General features: G+C 43.1%; 1 protein-coding gene across 2 annotated transcripts in view; it reads right to left on the reverse strand.

Moving 5' to 3' along the window:
* Positions 1–13,640, reverse strand: part of ADAMTS17 (ADAM metallopeptidase with thrombospondin type 1 motif 17) — a 157,051-nt gene that overhangs the window by 28,322 nt on the left and 115,089 nt on the right. For both annotated transcript variants that reach the window (XM_015638750.3, XM_015638749.3), the window contains 3 exons: positions 12,856–13,013; positions 8,846–9,005; positions 6,809–6,944 (listed from right to left, as the gene is read on the reverse strand). In XM_015638750.3, coding sequence (XP_015494236.1) covers positions 6,809–6,944; positions 8,846–9,005; positions 12,856–13,013 — 454 coding nt within the window. The remainder of the gene's footprint in view (positions 1–6,808; positions 6,945–8,845; positions 9,006–12,855; positions 13,014–13,640) is intronic.

Raw genomic sequence — 13,640 nt, forward strand, 5'->3', positions numbered from 1 at the left:
TGTCTGATTGCCTTTATAAACAGTGCTCAGTAATTTTCCAGTACAGTAGTCATTCTGCTAACAGACTTGCCAACTTTCACTCACACAGGTTTCTTTTTTTTTCTAGTGATTATCATTTTGACAGGTTTTTTGTGGGTTTTTTTTTTTCAATTTCTCACCAATAAAATCAGCTATGGAACAATGTTTTATAATTTACATACACCCTGGGAAGTTCTTTTTTTAAAATGGAAGCCATTGTATTCCCTCTCCTCCCTGAGATGAGCAGATCTCTCAGTGTGGGGTTGGTGTGAGGTGTCCTGCTGGCTGACACCAAGGGACAGAATTTCAGCACTCTCAGAGCTCCTCTGCAGTGAGTTTCCCCTACCTGCCCACCTCCACAGCAGGTGTAGCTTTGATGGGGCAGCTGCTTTCCAGCTCCATTCCCTGCCTTTCCAGGGAGGCAGTGCCGCCTTCTCAGCTCCCACCACATGATGCAAACTGTGAAGATCATTACAGCAGGCAGCAGGAGGAGTGGATTTCACAATTAAATATTTTGCTAGATTATCCTGCTAATCCCTTTCTGTGGGTTAGAACTGCACTTGGCCTGTAGAGCTTCAAAACAAAGCAGCACAGATCAAGTAACATTTTAAAGCAAGGCAATGGTCAACCACAAGGTTGGTGAGTCAAACACTGCACTGGGAAAGAACATGATGGAAACCAGCCTGGGTGTTTACACCAAAGCTAAGGGACCTGTCTCATGACTCCATGTGGAAAATAATGCCAAATTAACTCATGCTCTAGCAAGTCATCTTGGATTGTTTGATGTAAATGCATTTAGCAGTAGCCAATAAGCACTTTTCATTCTACCCTGCCTGCTCCCCAACCTTCTCTGCCAGAATTAGTCCACTGAGTTGAGTTGCTGGATTTGCTGGAAGACACAAGCAAATTGTCTTTCAGTGGCTAATTAGCCACTGATTGGTACTTGATGACCTGCCTACAACCTGAAGCACAGGAGATTTTGTCTCCTTTTGGTGGATGGGGATCCACATCAACTCACCTGGGTCCCAGATGTGCCCACAGCAGGACATCAGCCACCCCCTCACAAGGGTGCCCAGGAGTGTTTCAGGTTTTCTGGTCTGCAGAATTTTGGCTTTTGCTTCTGCAAGTCCCATGGTAACCCTGCTGCAGGCAGTGTCCCCGAGGAGCTGCCACCAGAGCGCAGCATTCCCTGCTCCAGCCGGTCCAGCACAGTCCTGGCAAATTCATTAAGCTCAAGCTGATCCTGGAGATCCCAACTCCAGCTTTGGGAAGTACTTCAAAATGAGCTCTTACGTGGTGCCTCCTTGGATCAGAGGGTGCTAACATTACTACTGATGCCAGATTTCCAGGCTAAAATGAAACCCTCCCCACGACTGTTCATTCTTTTTTTTTTCATGTAACCAAATCCAACACACACCAAGGATGTTTCTGTGCACAAGGCACAGACAAGGGTTTGAACCTGTTGGCATTGAACCTTATGGATGATAAACATTTGTACAGCTTCCAGAAGAGCCTGACTGCATTAATGAAAGGACTGACCCATTTGAAGCCATTGAATGTCCAGCTCAGCCTCTTCAGTTAACAAAATCCCAGATCCCTCCAGTTTAGTGCAATTTCTATACAGCACTGTGAGTAATTTGCTGACAGTCTCAGAGTTTTCCAGCATATTTTCCCACCCAAATTCCACTATTTGCAAGACTATCACTTCACAAAATAAATCTGAGATTGTTTTCCTCCCTATCTACCTGTGATGAGAACGCACAGAAATGAGGTGCAAACAGCCCAGAATCAGGGGGACAGACTGATTCCTGTATTATTCTGGTTTCTGTATTCCTGGGCTGTTAAAACAGAGCACTGTCACAGGGATATGGCAGAGTCTAGAAGGCAAGGTTGATTCTCAGTCAGCACATGGATATACACCCTGAGCCTAAATCACACCAGGAATCAAAGAAATGGGCACTATCAACTATCACACACTGAGGCACCATTAATTTTGGCACTCCCCAGCCTTTGGACACATTTTTGAGGTGCTGAGCCAGCTGGGGCCTTGACTGACTCTTAGAACTGGCTTCATTTTTCCCCAGTGGGCACTGCTGTGGTGTGTGAGCCCTTGGAGAACCTGGTGCTGGATTCCAGCCCATGGATGGAAAGTGAAAGGGAAAGAGAAGAAATAAAGAAGGAAATGATCCATGTAACCACAGAGCTGACCCCAGCAGCGTGGCAGCTTTTAGAGCTGATTTGGAGGGCAACAATAATCATGGACACAGTGGTAAAAGGAAGCAAGATAGGCTTCCTCCAGGCAAAACTCATTGGCTGCATTTCTCTGACTAAAATAACTGGTTTTCCAGACAAAGGAAATGTGGTAGATTTAATCTGTTTGGTGAAGAACTCCTTTTGCTGCATGGGAAATACTGGTGACATGCTGGGAAACATGGATATAATTGTGTAATTCATAGAGAAGTGAGAGCTGGCCGCCCATCAGCACCTTCAGTGCTGCAAAGGAGTATCAGGTATGAAGGGAATTTAGATCAGTTTCTAGTGGGCTTCCTGAAAGGTCTGTCTTGCATTTGATCTAATTTAGTATGCTCATTAATGACCTTGGCACAAAAAGAAGAAAACTGCTGAAAAAGTGGGTAAAAATGCTGACAATACAAAGCCTAGAAGCAGTGTCAATGCCTCAGAGGATTAGGATGTCATACAGGAAAAACTGAATAACCTTGAGTACTGCAATAACAAAGCTAGGATGGAAATAAACAGCACACAGTGCAAGGCTGAGTGCTCAGGGACCAGTAACAAGCATTTCTGTGTTAAAGTAGGGTTCATACAATGAAATAAATAAGGAGGTAAAACATCTCGAATGACTCTAAGCCACAAATATGATGCAGCCATGAAAAAAAGCAAGAAGAAGTTAAAGTAATGGATTTAGCCCAGAAAAATGATGGAAAGAGGAGATACAATGGTTTGTTGTATCCTGTGGCAAATAGCCTAAGGCAGAGAGGAAGGGAGGGAAAATACTGTGTGAGAAAAGGAACAGAGCTGATGCACAAAAAAAGAAAGGCTGAAAAATGACAATGAGTAACAGGCTAGAAATAAAAGGTTCTGACCCACATGAAGAGCAAGGTCAAAGGAGAACCTTCCAGTGAGGGAAGGAGCCTGTGGAAAAAGCTCAGCTTATAGAAAGGAGTCTAAGACATGTTTCTGGTAGTAGCAGAAAACTAACCCTTGGGCTCAGGAGATACTTTAAAGTCCTAAACAGTGAAACTAAGGGCTCAGGGTTTCCCGTGGTTTTCTGTAGATGCAGCCAGGGATTTCTGGCATTTATGCTGCTGTTCAGCATCCATGTAAGAATACCAAATATTCAGCAGGCCCCTGAAAGGACTCAACCTCTCCTAAAATCTCTTACAGCAAAGAGGAGAAAAACTACCAGCGTTTGCACACAGTCCATTACAAGTCCAACAGTTGGGGAATTTCATGTGGTTTTGGTGCTTTTCCTGCGTTGGAGGGGAGCAGTTTCATAGCCACAGACCCAACCATGCATGTAGAAGTGTGTGGCCACTGGCAGAGCTGTGTTTTCAGTGAAAACAGCTGATGTGATCTGTGATTTCTGAGTCTGGTGCCAGCCCCAGGGCTGGCTGTGCCGGAGTATTTGGGTTGGTGCTGGAGTGCTGGAAGTGACCCATACGCGCCGCATGCAGGAATCCAGATTCCATCTGGTTACAGCGGGCTTTTGTAAAAAATATCTCAAGAGCTAGGCAAAGGATTAGAATAAAGAGGTGCTAATAGGGTGCAGTTGGGACAGGAAAGGAAGCTGTAAAGAATTTAATGGAAAAAGAGGGTCAAGGAACATAAAAAATAAAATAGGAAGAAAAAGAGGCATTTTTTTAAAAGGTGAAAGAGTAACAATAATAAAGAATGAAAGATTCTTTTATTTTTGCCAGTTTCAACAAAACCCTTAAGAAAATTCTCTTCTCTGACGTTTAATTTTAAAACATGTCAATGTATCCAATCAAGTTTTAAATCCTGCTTTGTTTTTCTCAGATGCTGGGTTGCAGTTGGAGAATTCCAATCTTCTCCTTGGCTTCATGAAAGTAGTGTCCCCTGCCCTACATTATTTGGCTCTCCTGAGAGGTGGCTGAAGTTCAAAGGAATCTATAATTTACAAAGCACTTTGGGATCGTGCTGGAAGAAAGACACTGTTATTAATAACATACCCTTTTTTCCTCCTGATCACTTTATAAATGTGGGTAACTGCTTTTTTTACTTTTATTACAATCTCAACAGCAACAGCCTCTTCCTGCACTTAAACAATATGATCTCACCCCATCCCAAGGAGTTTGCAATCTAGCTTATACATGGATTGAAAGAAGAAACAAAGGGACACTGTGGGATAGTGAATTCAAGCCACACAGCCCATCCAAAAGCGAAACAGAGACTGAGTGTCCTCTGACCCAGTCCTGTGCTGGCCAAAAGACCCCTCTCTAGAGATAAAAACTCTGAAAGGTGATTCTCCTAAATTTTGAGTGAAAAGTGTAAATGCAATTCAAAATGCACAAAACAGAGCAGGTTTACTAGAGAAAGGAGAGCATTGTTCCTTCTTCTGAACTCAGGTGAAGGGCTTAGGTCTGAGTGGAAACGGGAAAGGACCTTATTGTAACAAGATGCTACAATAATTTTACTTGAAACCCTAAAACAAATTCAGGGCTCATAAAAAAAGCATTGACATGGTGAAAGAGAATGGTTTCTTTAAGATGTTCTTGGTCAGAGAATATGCTAAGCATGCATTTCTAATGTCTGGGTGGGCAAACGCAAGTGGAAATTTAAATTCTACAGAGGCACAGAGAATGTGCTTCTGAAAATGTTTCCAGTTAAAAGCATGTTAAGTGTGAAAGTGTAGTCTACACGGAGGGAGTGGGGGAGTGTGGTCTATCAGATCATCAGCAAGGATTCTGTGGCCTTTCCAGGTTCTAAGCACATTCAGTGTCTGCTGTCGTTACTCTGAAATAAACGGACCAACGAGTGTCCCTGTGCCAGAGCTCATTGCAGCTGGGCAGAACTGTGCTAAGCTGTGCCCATAAACTGCCTGGTGGCTCCACACAGAACAACACAGGAGAAGAGAGACCTTGGAATAACATTAAGGGCTGGACCTAATTCCCCAAAGGAACACAGGCTGGATACAGGAGCAGAGTAATCCTTTCTCAAGAGGTTTTGTGTGATTTAACCTCACCCACTGTGACTGCCCTGGATAGGCAGCAATACCATGGTGGGAGAGCACCAAAGAGACTTCCCCAGGGGCTCAGGGTCATGGAGATCCCTCAGAGCACACCATGGGTCTCAGGGCTCTGACAGACCTCATGGCCAGGACCTCCCATCCTTGCTCTCAGCTGGTAGAGGCAGAAGCTGCCCACGTCTTTCAGAACTTTTAAAGTTGCTTTTCTTCATCTCTACCACCTGGAACCCCTCCTATACCTGCCTGGGCTCACTCCAGTCTACTCCCAACAGCATTCCAAAAGGTCTGGGAGAAATACTTCTGCCAGGACAGCAACACAAGCAGATGTTTCTTGTTTCTTTCTGAGAGAGTGACATGACTGAAATCCCAGCCCCACTGGACTTCCTCATGGAAATGACAGTTGTTTCTTTGAAGCCATGGGGATTTTGGCTCTGCTCACACACCAGGGTATCTCATTATACCTTTCAGTACTGCAAGTTGTACAGCAGCAACAACAGGCAGTGCAGACAGAAAATGAAACCTGAAGCAGCCTTATTGATGGATGATCTGACACTTCATTTCCCTGCTCCAGGGCACTTTAATCAGAGTGCAGGTCTAATTAGAAGGAAGTGTGCTGTTTGTTTTTCTCCCATTGTTTCTGCCTGCAGGATTAGCTCTGTAGGTGCATTTCTCCAGTTTGATTATCCGAGATGCAGGAGCCAGCAGGTTGGTTTGAAGATTTTTTTTTAGGTATTGTTCAGCTTTATCCAAAATTGATTTTACCACAAAATATTCTTAGTTGAAAGGAACCCACAAGGGTCACTGAGTCCACCTCTGAAGTGCATGGACTAAACCCCTGATTCTGGTGTTATTCTAACTACCATCAAAATTGGAGTTTCTACACTACTCTCCAATTCTAAACATCACTGCAGAGCAAGAGTGAACTCTTTTTTGTTAGAAAACAAACTGAACAAATTAATTTACCTTCCTGTCTTTTGTCATTTTGGCCAGAAATATCTTTTTTAATATAATATAGATCAAAATTAATTCAGCTAAAATGCTTACCAAATTAAAAAAAAAATTATTATTTTTAGAGATCTCTAATAACTAATGAGGAGAAAAGCACCCTTACTGAGGAAAGCTTCTAAAATGTGTTTCATCATAATTTAATTTCTTGACTTCAGGTTTTTGTAGTACTGTTTGACAGTTAATCAGACCCCATTCTGTGCTGATTCAAAAAAAGAAAGGTTAGATATGCAGTCACTGTACTCCTGTCTAACTTTATATTGTAAAATTGTTCTGTCTCCCAGGAGGCAACCAAGGGGAAAAGAAAACCATCCCCAAACAATGCATGAAGGCATGTAATCTGGCCTTACTGACCACAAATTAAATGGGCTTTGTCTGAGGTAATGAAAATCTGACCTGCTCAACAAAAGGAAATGAATATTACAGCTGCTTACTGTGGCTAACAATGTGTCCCAATACTTTGAGACATTTTCACTGTGTTCACCAGATGGAGGCTTTGGAAAGGGGCAGTTTCTGAAGGGAAAGGATTTTGTTTTTTAGTGTTTTTTAACTCCTTACCGTGACTGGCAGGGGTGTGTGTTACATTTCCTGACCTGGGGCTCGGGGCGGGTCACTCGCTGGCAGTCACTGTCATTCACCAGTGTCATGGTCTTGTTAACGATCCGAGTGCAGGACACGATGGTTTTCCGCTCACCTGAAAGCCAAACCAAAAAGAAATGAACAAAACCAAGTCCACGCATCAACCAAAACTCAAAAGCTTGGGGCTCTCTGCTCCCTCTACCAGATGTACTCTACCACCTCTGCAAGAAATCTTATTCTCCACTTCTACCTGATCTTTTTACTGGCATGTTTTGGTTTTTTTTTTTTTTCAGAAAAGCTACAACTCTTTCCCCAACAATCATGCAATTGAGTGTTTCACAGGAGCAGCAAGTTGGGCTTTCTCCTTCTAGTGTTTGAAGTGGAAACAAGCTTTAAAACAATTTGTTTTCCTTTCTGCTTCCTCCTCCACAGGTAGCTGTGCCCTGTCATCACCTCGGGCAGATGTGCTGAAGTCACACGACCTCCCAGCCCCTGATAATGTGACTGATAATGACAGGACAGCTGCCTCCTGCTGCTCCCCAGGCAGGGAGTCAGGATGAAAAGGAGTGACCGAGGTTCAAGAGTCATTAACTGGGCTTGTTCATATTTCAGAAGGAGAAAATAAAGCTACCAATATAAATTATTTCTCATCTTCTGCTCCTCCAGTCATATTGCTTTAAAATCCTTGTGGCAGGAGGCATCTCAGGAGGAGACAGCATTTCTCACATAAATTGTGCATCAGAAGTTTCATCCAGTGTGGCCCTCAGGGTTCAGCCTTTTACTGAGTGGCATCAGGAAAGCTGTGCCACAGGGAGCACGATAGTGACCAGATGTGACAAGGAAAGTGTCACTCCTGCACTGTGTCACTTTGCTTTACTGCTAATTACTTTGGTTTCTCAGGTTTGCTTTCTAACCCTGAGTCTGTGTCAGATTGAGTTTATTCACCATCTGTAACTGATAATAAAAAATAACTCACATTCTGTTAATAAAAAATATGCAAACTTGTGTATGGAAAGGAGAAAGGCCCTTCTCAGCTTTGATAAGTGGCAAAAGCACTGGACAGCTAAAATAAAAGTCCAATTATCAAGCTGCTACTGTTGGGAACCATGCTGGCAGACACTGATTTGATTCAAATTTGTAGCAGGCTTACAACAAAAATCAGAAGAGCCACAAATAAATTTCCTTTTCACTCATTTGAGGGTTTAGTGGGTTAAAAATTATTATTTTAACGCACGAGTAAAAGTGTCTATTCTAAAATGAGTCCTATTTACAGAAAAAAAAAAATCAGTAATTTCAGTGCACAGAGGGCAGTGAGCCTGTAAATGTGAAGATGAGCTCTTTCCTTCTGTCATATCACATCATAAATAGCTGAGTCTGCTGGTGAAGACAGACTGCCCAGAATGCTTGGAAATGATCTGTTTTCCTCAGGGAACAACCTACTTCTTCCAGCACTAAAAATGCAATGGACAGTGTCTGACAAACCCGTCTCCGGTTTCACAGCATCAGCTCCCCCCAGGGCTCCAGCAGATCCATCTGGGCACATCCAGAGATCTTCTGGGAAGGGAGCTGTGCCGTGTGCTCCTGGACTCCCAGCACATCCACCCGGCATGGGAGCACCCGATGCAAATCTCCAGGAGCTGTCACAGCAGCACTGCCCCGCTCCATCCCTGAGGAGGGAAGTGCCTTTCCCTGAGCGTGCCTGGTCCTGTGGAAGTGCTGCTCCAGGAATGTGATGGGAGCTGAAGGCACGGGGCTGCACACAGCGCCTGGAGCCATCCATGCACCAGGAATCCAGGTGCAGCTCCAGCCTGCGGTGACAGAGCAGTGTCCCTGCCAAAAGGCTGGCTGGAAATTAACTGTGGGGATGGGGATCAGAGCTGGGAGTGCTGGTGAGAATGAGCTTTCATGGAATTCATTACGGCCAAGTTCATTTTCATGGCCAATTTCTACCTCTCCTGTGGGTGGAGCCTGCAAACATCACACAGGGATTCCTACCAAGCTTCCTGGTGTCCCTACCTCCTCCACACTGCACACTGCATCCTTCCCATCCGCTGTGCGTCCAGATGTACAAGGAATCCTGTTGCTTTTCTGGCTCGCTTCTGTTTTCAGCAGTATAGTTTACAGGGATGGTGTATTCATAATGAATTCCATAATTCTGGTCATGGAATAACAGCACCTGGTTCGGCAGGAAAAGAGAGGCTGTTGCAACACACTGTGCTGAGAGAGCCAACAGGCTGTAAGATAGCACTGCTGGAAATGCTGGCTCAGGAAAAAATTCCTAAAATATAAATACCTTGTAAAAGGCAACCAAATCTTTATCTAGAAAACTTAAATTACAATGGTACTGGTAAAACAGTGCAACTGCAGAAGCAAGAACTGCTTATGATTTGTGAATATCTAAAGCACTCACAGGGATGTGTAAACCTGGAATTCAAGGCCTAACTTTCAGCCTCATATGTAATCAGCAGGACACTGGCTATTCAAAGAGAAAGACAACAGGAAGCATTAAATCAGCACTTTTCATATAACAACTACTTTCAAGAGCATCTAGAGTTAAACATCTGAAAGAACAAGGTGATGCTTCTCAGAGTAAAAACTGCACAAAAAGTCCCTTGTCTCCAGGTGAATGTGGCATTCAAGGCAAGCATGACTATTCCTGCTGACAAGCTGTAGCAGGATTTTACGTCTCAGAAAACTGTGGATGACAAGCAAAAGCCATATCATACAGCTGGCAACATATATTTTCATCCCTGCTTATTGCTAGAGGAAGGTGAAACCGGCTTCCAACAGCAGGCTATTTCCTATGGAACCACTTGTGATGTCTCCAGTGTTACTACTCCAAAATACCCTCACTATTAACAAAGGAACTGAGAAAAATGTTTATGTTTTCACCATAGGCAGATGAGAGTACTGGTCCTGTTTTGATTTACATGTTGGACTTCAGTTGGCTCTCACTTTCTCTGGCTTGAGTCAGAATTGATTGGAAGAGCTCCATCACATGGAGGATGGGGTCCATGGAATCTGAGTTACCACAGTATTAACAAATGCCACAGAAGTACTACTGTAATGTTCATGCTGTGGCTTTAAACTTAATTATACTTATTATTCCATGATCTGAGCAGCACTAGACAGATGAATTGTGCTGGCTTTTGTCATCTACTGAAATAGGAGCAATGCCTTATCAAATAAGGTATTTTAAGCTCATAAGTGGAGCAAGCAGCTGCCTGTTTGAAAAAAAGACAAATCTGCAAATGCTACTTTCTCCCAACAATAATTGTTTCCCCTTCAGATTTGCACAAATAATTCCTACTTAACCAATAACCTCACTAAAGCTGTCAGGAGCTCGTTTAACCAAAGAAATGCGCTGGAAGAAGGGGTCCTGGCAGCCTGTGCTAAGAACACTGGAGGGACTCCACAATCTCAGCATCCAGGAGCTGCTCTGCACAGGGCAGAATCCTGGGCAGATGAGCCTCTTCCAGAGGATGTGGGGAACAAAGACATGATTTTGCTTCAGCTACAGAGGGAGCCTCACTAGCAGGACCAAATACCAGGGTTGAACCCAGCCAGCCATCATTACAATTTCAAATATGAATGTTGTTTATTTTAAACACAATTCAAATACCAGGCAGCCAGAGGCAGAGAGCTTGAGCCCTGCTCTGGCTTTCTTGAAGTGCAGGAGATATGAACTCCTGTTCTACAGAACTGATCAGTCAGCCTTGTCTAAAGCCCCCTTCTGCTCTGGGAGTGTTTGGTTGTCCTCTGTTGCACAAGGAGGACTAGCACAGGCCTACTTACACAAACATCAGTTTCTCCAAGAAATACACACACAGCAATGCACTTGGAGAAATGCCTCGAGTATTAAAAACCAGCTCCTAAAAAGAAATCCTTATTATCTCAATATGGCTGCAAGACTAGTGAATCTAAAGGCCCATATGAAACCAATTTCATGCAATTTCATAGCCATATATAATTGGGGTGTGTGTGTATGTGTGTATAATTGGTTTCAAATGCAGGTCACAATAGATTGACTGAAGCTTCTGGCTCTTTGTCAGTCCAGTGTATTCCACCACTGTTTGAACAACAGTTTTCTATTTAGAGGGAACTGGTAACCATCCTGCCTTTCTTGTGTTGAAAGAATGAAACCCACCACCCTGTACCAAGGAAAAGATTTGTACCTGATTTGAAGCAAAGACTTTATGTGTGCTTTGTTTACCACTGGCAGTGATTTAAAACCACATGTTTTTTAATGGTCTGGTAATTTTTACATTCCTCATTTTTAATCATTTCTGTAAAGGAAGGTGAAGAAGGAACATTTCCTCTGCTTATGTCTACTGAAAGAGCCTGTGTGTATCTGGACACTCATAGAGAAGCTCAAAATCGCTCCTTTCCTATGTTAGCTACTTACTCCTTAGTGAAGGAGAACTGAGCATTTCTTTAAAACCAAAGCTCTGCTGAATCTGAGGTACACAAAATGCCAATAACCAGATTTTTCTGCAGTGGTCCTCAACCAAGTAATGCCCCGGAAGGCTCCACGAGCTGCCAAAGGAACCCTGCACAGCATCTTTCCAAATGGTACCTGTGCAACTCCTGTTTCTCACATGAGGTTGGGAAGACCTTGGCAGTACAAGATACTTTAGCAGAGTCCTGGTTTCAGGAGGGAAGGCTTGTGTTAAGGCCAAAGTCAAGCAGAAGCTGATGTTTCTGATGGTGAAGAAGGTGCCTGGTGCCTCCTTTGAGAGGGCACACCTTGGGTTACACAGGTGAGCCAGGAAGGTGCTGGTGTGCCCAACCCTGCACCTCTGACTATTCCAGCTGTATTCTCTTTGAACCCAGCTTTACACTGGTCTGTGAGCCTGTAAACTCACTCATCTGTCTGAGAAAGCAAAGACAAAACCCCTCATGTTCCTGTGTGGCAGATTTTGACACCAAGAAGGTACTGACAAAGTGGAGTATTACTGTCAACTTTTTGTGCATATGAAAAGTTCAGGCTTCTTTGGAGCTTTTCAAACTGGGTCAGGAAGTGTTGCACAATGAACACCAGCAAGCCAAAAAAATCAGGTGAGGGAAGGGAGAGAATGCCGATTTCTAGCAGTGCTTAGCCTTTAGTGTTTAGCCTTTAGAGAACAAACATGGCAAAAACTCACAAGGAGAAGAAACAGCACAGAAAAAAAATGGAATAGAATAAAAAAGTTACAGGAAACAATGAAAATACTAATATACTTTCTATGCAAACCTTGCTACAGAACCTGTAAAGCTTTCTGCAGACTTTTAAACAGATATATGAGACAAGAATTATTACAGCTGTCTCACAGATACAAATGCTAAGGTTACACCAGCATTAAGGGACTGGCCCATGGGTCACTCTGTCACCCACCAGTGACAGCTCTGGGACCACAGTCCTGCTCTTCTCCCCCCTGTGGACTTCTCATTCATGCTCAGCCACATGGCTGCTCATAAAATACCAAGCTGGGTTAACAGAAGGGCTATGCTGAACATTAGGAAAAAATGTCAAAAAACACCATAAACTACATACAATTGAAAAAACAATATAGAGAAAACAAAGAACATTTCTGTGTGTAATTAATTCATTACTTAGATTCAAATTCATATATATCATCTGTGCATGCTAGATCTGCACCTCTTCTGTTAGAGAACAGAGTACTTAAACACCATACATCCTGTCAAGAGATGAAAAGACATTTTAGCAAATATGCTTTTATGTGAGTGATCAGGTATGTCCAAGAAATAAGAAAGGTCCTTGAGAGAACATATATCCTCTAGAATGGACCTGTCTGGGACACATTACAGGGGTATCCTGCACTGGACATGAGCTGAGTGGGACACTGCCTGCTCCCCCAGAATGGAGCATCACTTTTTGAGTGGTGAGCTGGGCTTCTCCAGCCCCTGCAATGCTGTAAAAGAACACTGTGGTGAGGAAACAAACAATCAAAATTTAACTTTCAGCTAGTATATAAACCCTTTCTGTTGCATCACTTAAGAAACACAAACAAAGGATATAAAGTTACCATCAAGTGCAGTGGTATTTTAGTTGGTCCTTTGGCAGAGATTTTCTCCCACAGCCCCCTTCGCACGTACCGGACAGTGGTGCCTGCGATCTGAAACTCACCAGGAAGCTCAATTTTCCAGTCGCTGTTAATGGATCTCTTACTGGAATCTTTTAAAGCTGGAATGAATCAAACACCACAGAATGAAATGCAAGCAAATTGTAATTACAATACAGTCTACTGAGCCTTTGTCTCAAGCTACCTCAAGCACAAGATGCAGAAACCTTGATGTGAGTTTAAAAGAATAAAACCCTCCACTTTTAGATGGCCCATTGTAATGTTTCTAACTTGGATATATTCTGTACTTCAGTTGATAACAGTATTTTAAAGAATTAACATAAAATTCATAGATCATTTATCTCTAAACTCTCCTTCTAAATGCAACAACTCCGCAATTTAGTTTCCATGCAGAATTTTCTTTCAGTTTCCAGATTTTGAGACCACGTTTTCCTTAACTCTCCTTGAGAAAAAGATCAATCAAATCTTTGGTGCTTCACATGTGAAGATTTGCAAGTGCAAAATACAACTGATGCTGTGTTTGTGTGTACTCTATGTGAAAACAAAATGTGAACTTGGCCACCCTCTTTTCAGTGTCCAAGTGCTGGACACAAACATACAAGGTCAGGTGCTGTAGGATTAAACTCATCCTGTGCATCAAGGCCAACTTGGAAAGCTCAGCTGCAGAAGGAGGATGAATATTGAGAAGAAAAGACACTTGGAGCTGTATGTTCTTTCTTCCAGCATAA

This window comes from Parus major, chromosome 10 (genome assembly GCF_001522545.3).
Source record: "Parus major isolate Abel chromosome 10, Parus_major1.1, whole genome shotgun sequence".
Taxonomy (NCBI): domain Eukaryota; kingdom Metazoa; phylum Chordata; class Aves; order Passeriformes; family Paridae; genus Parus; species Parus major.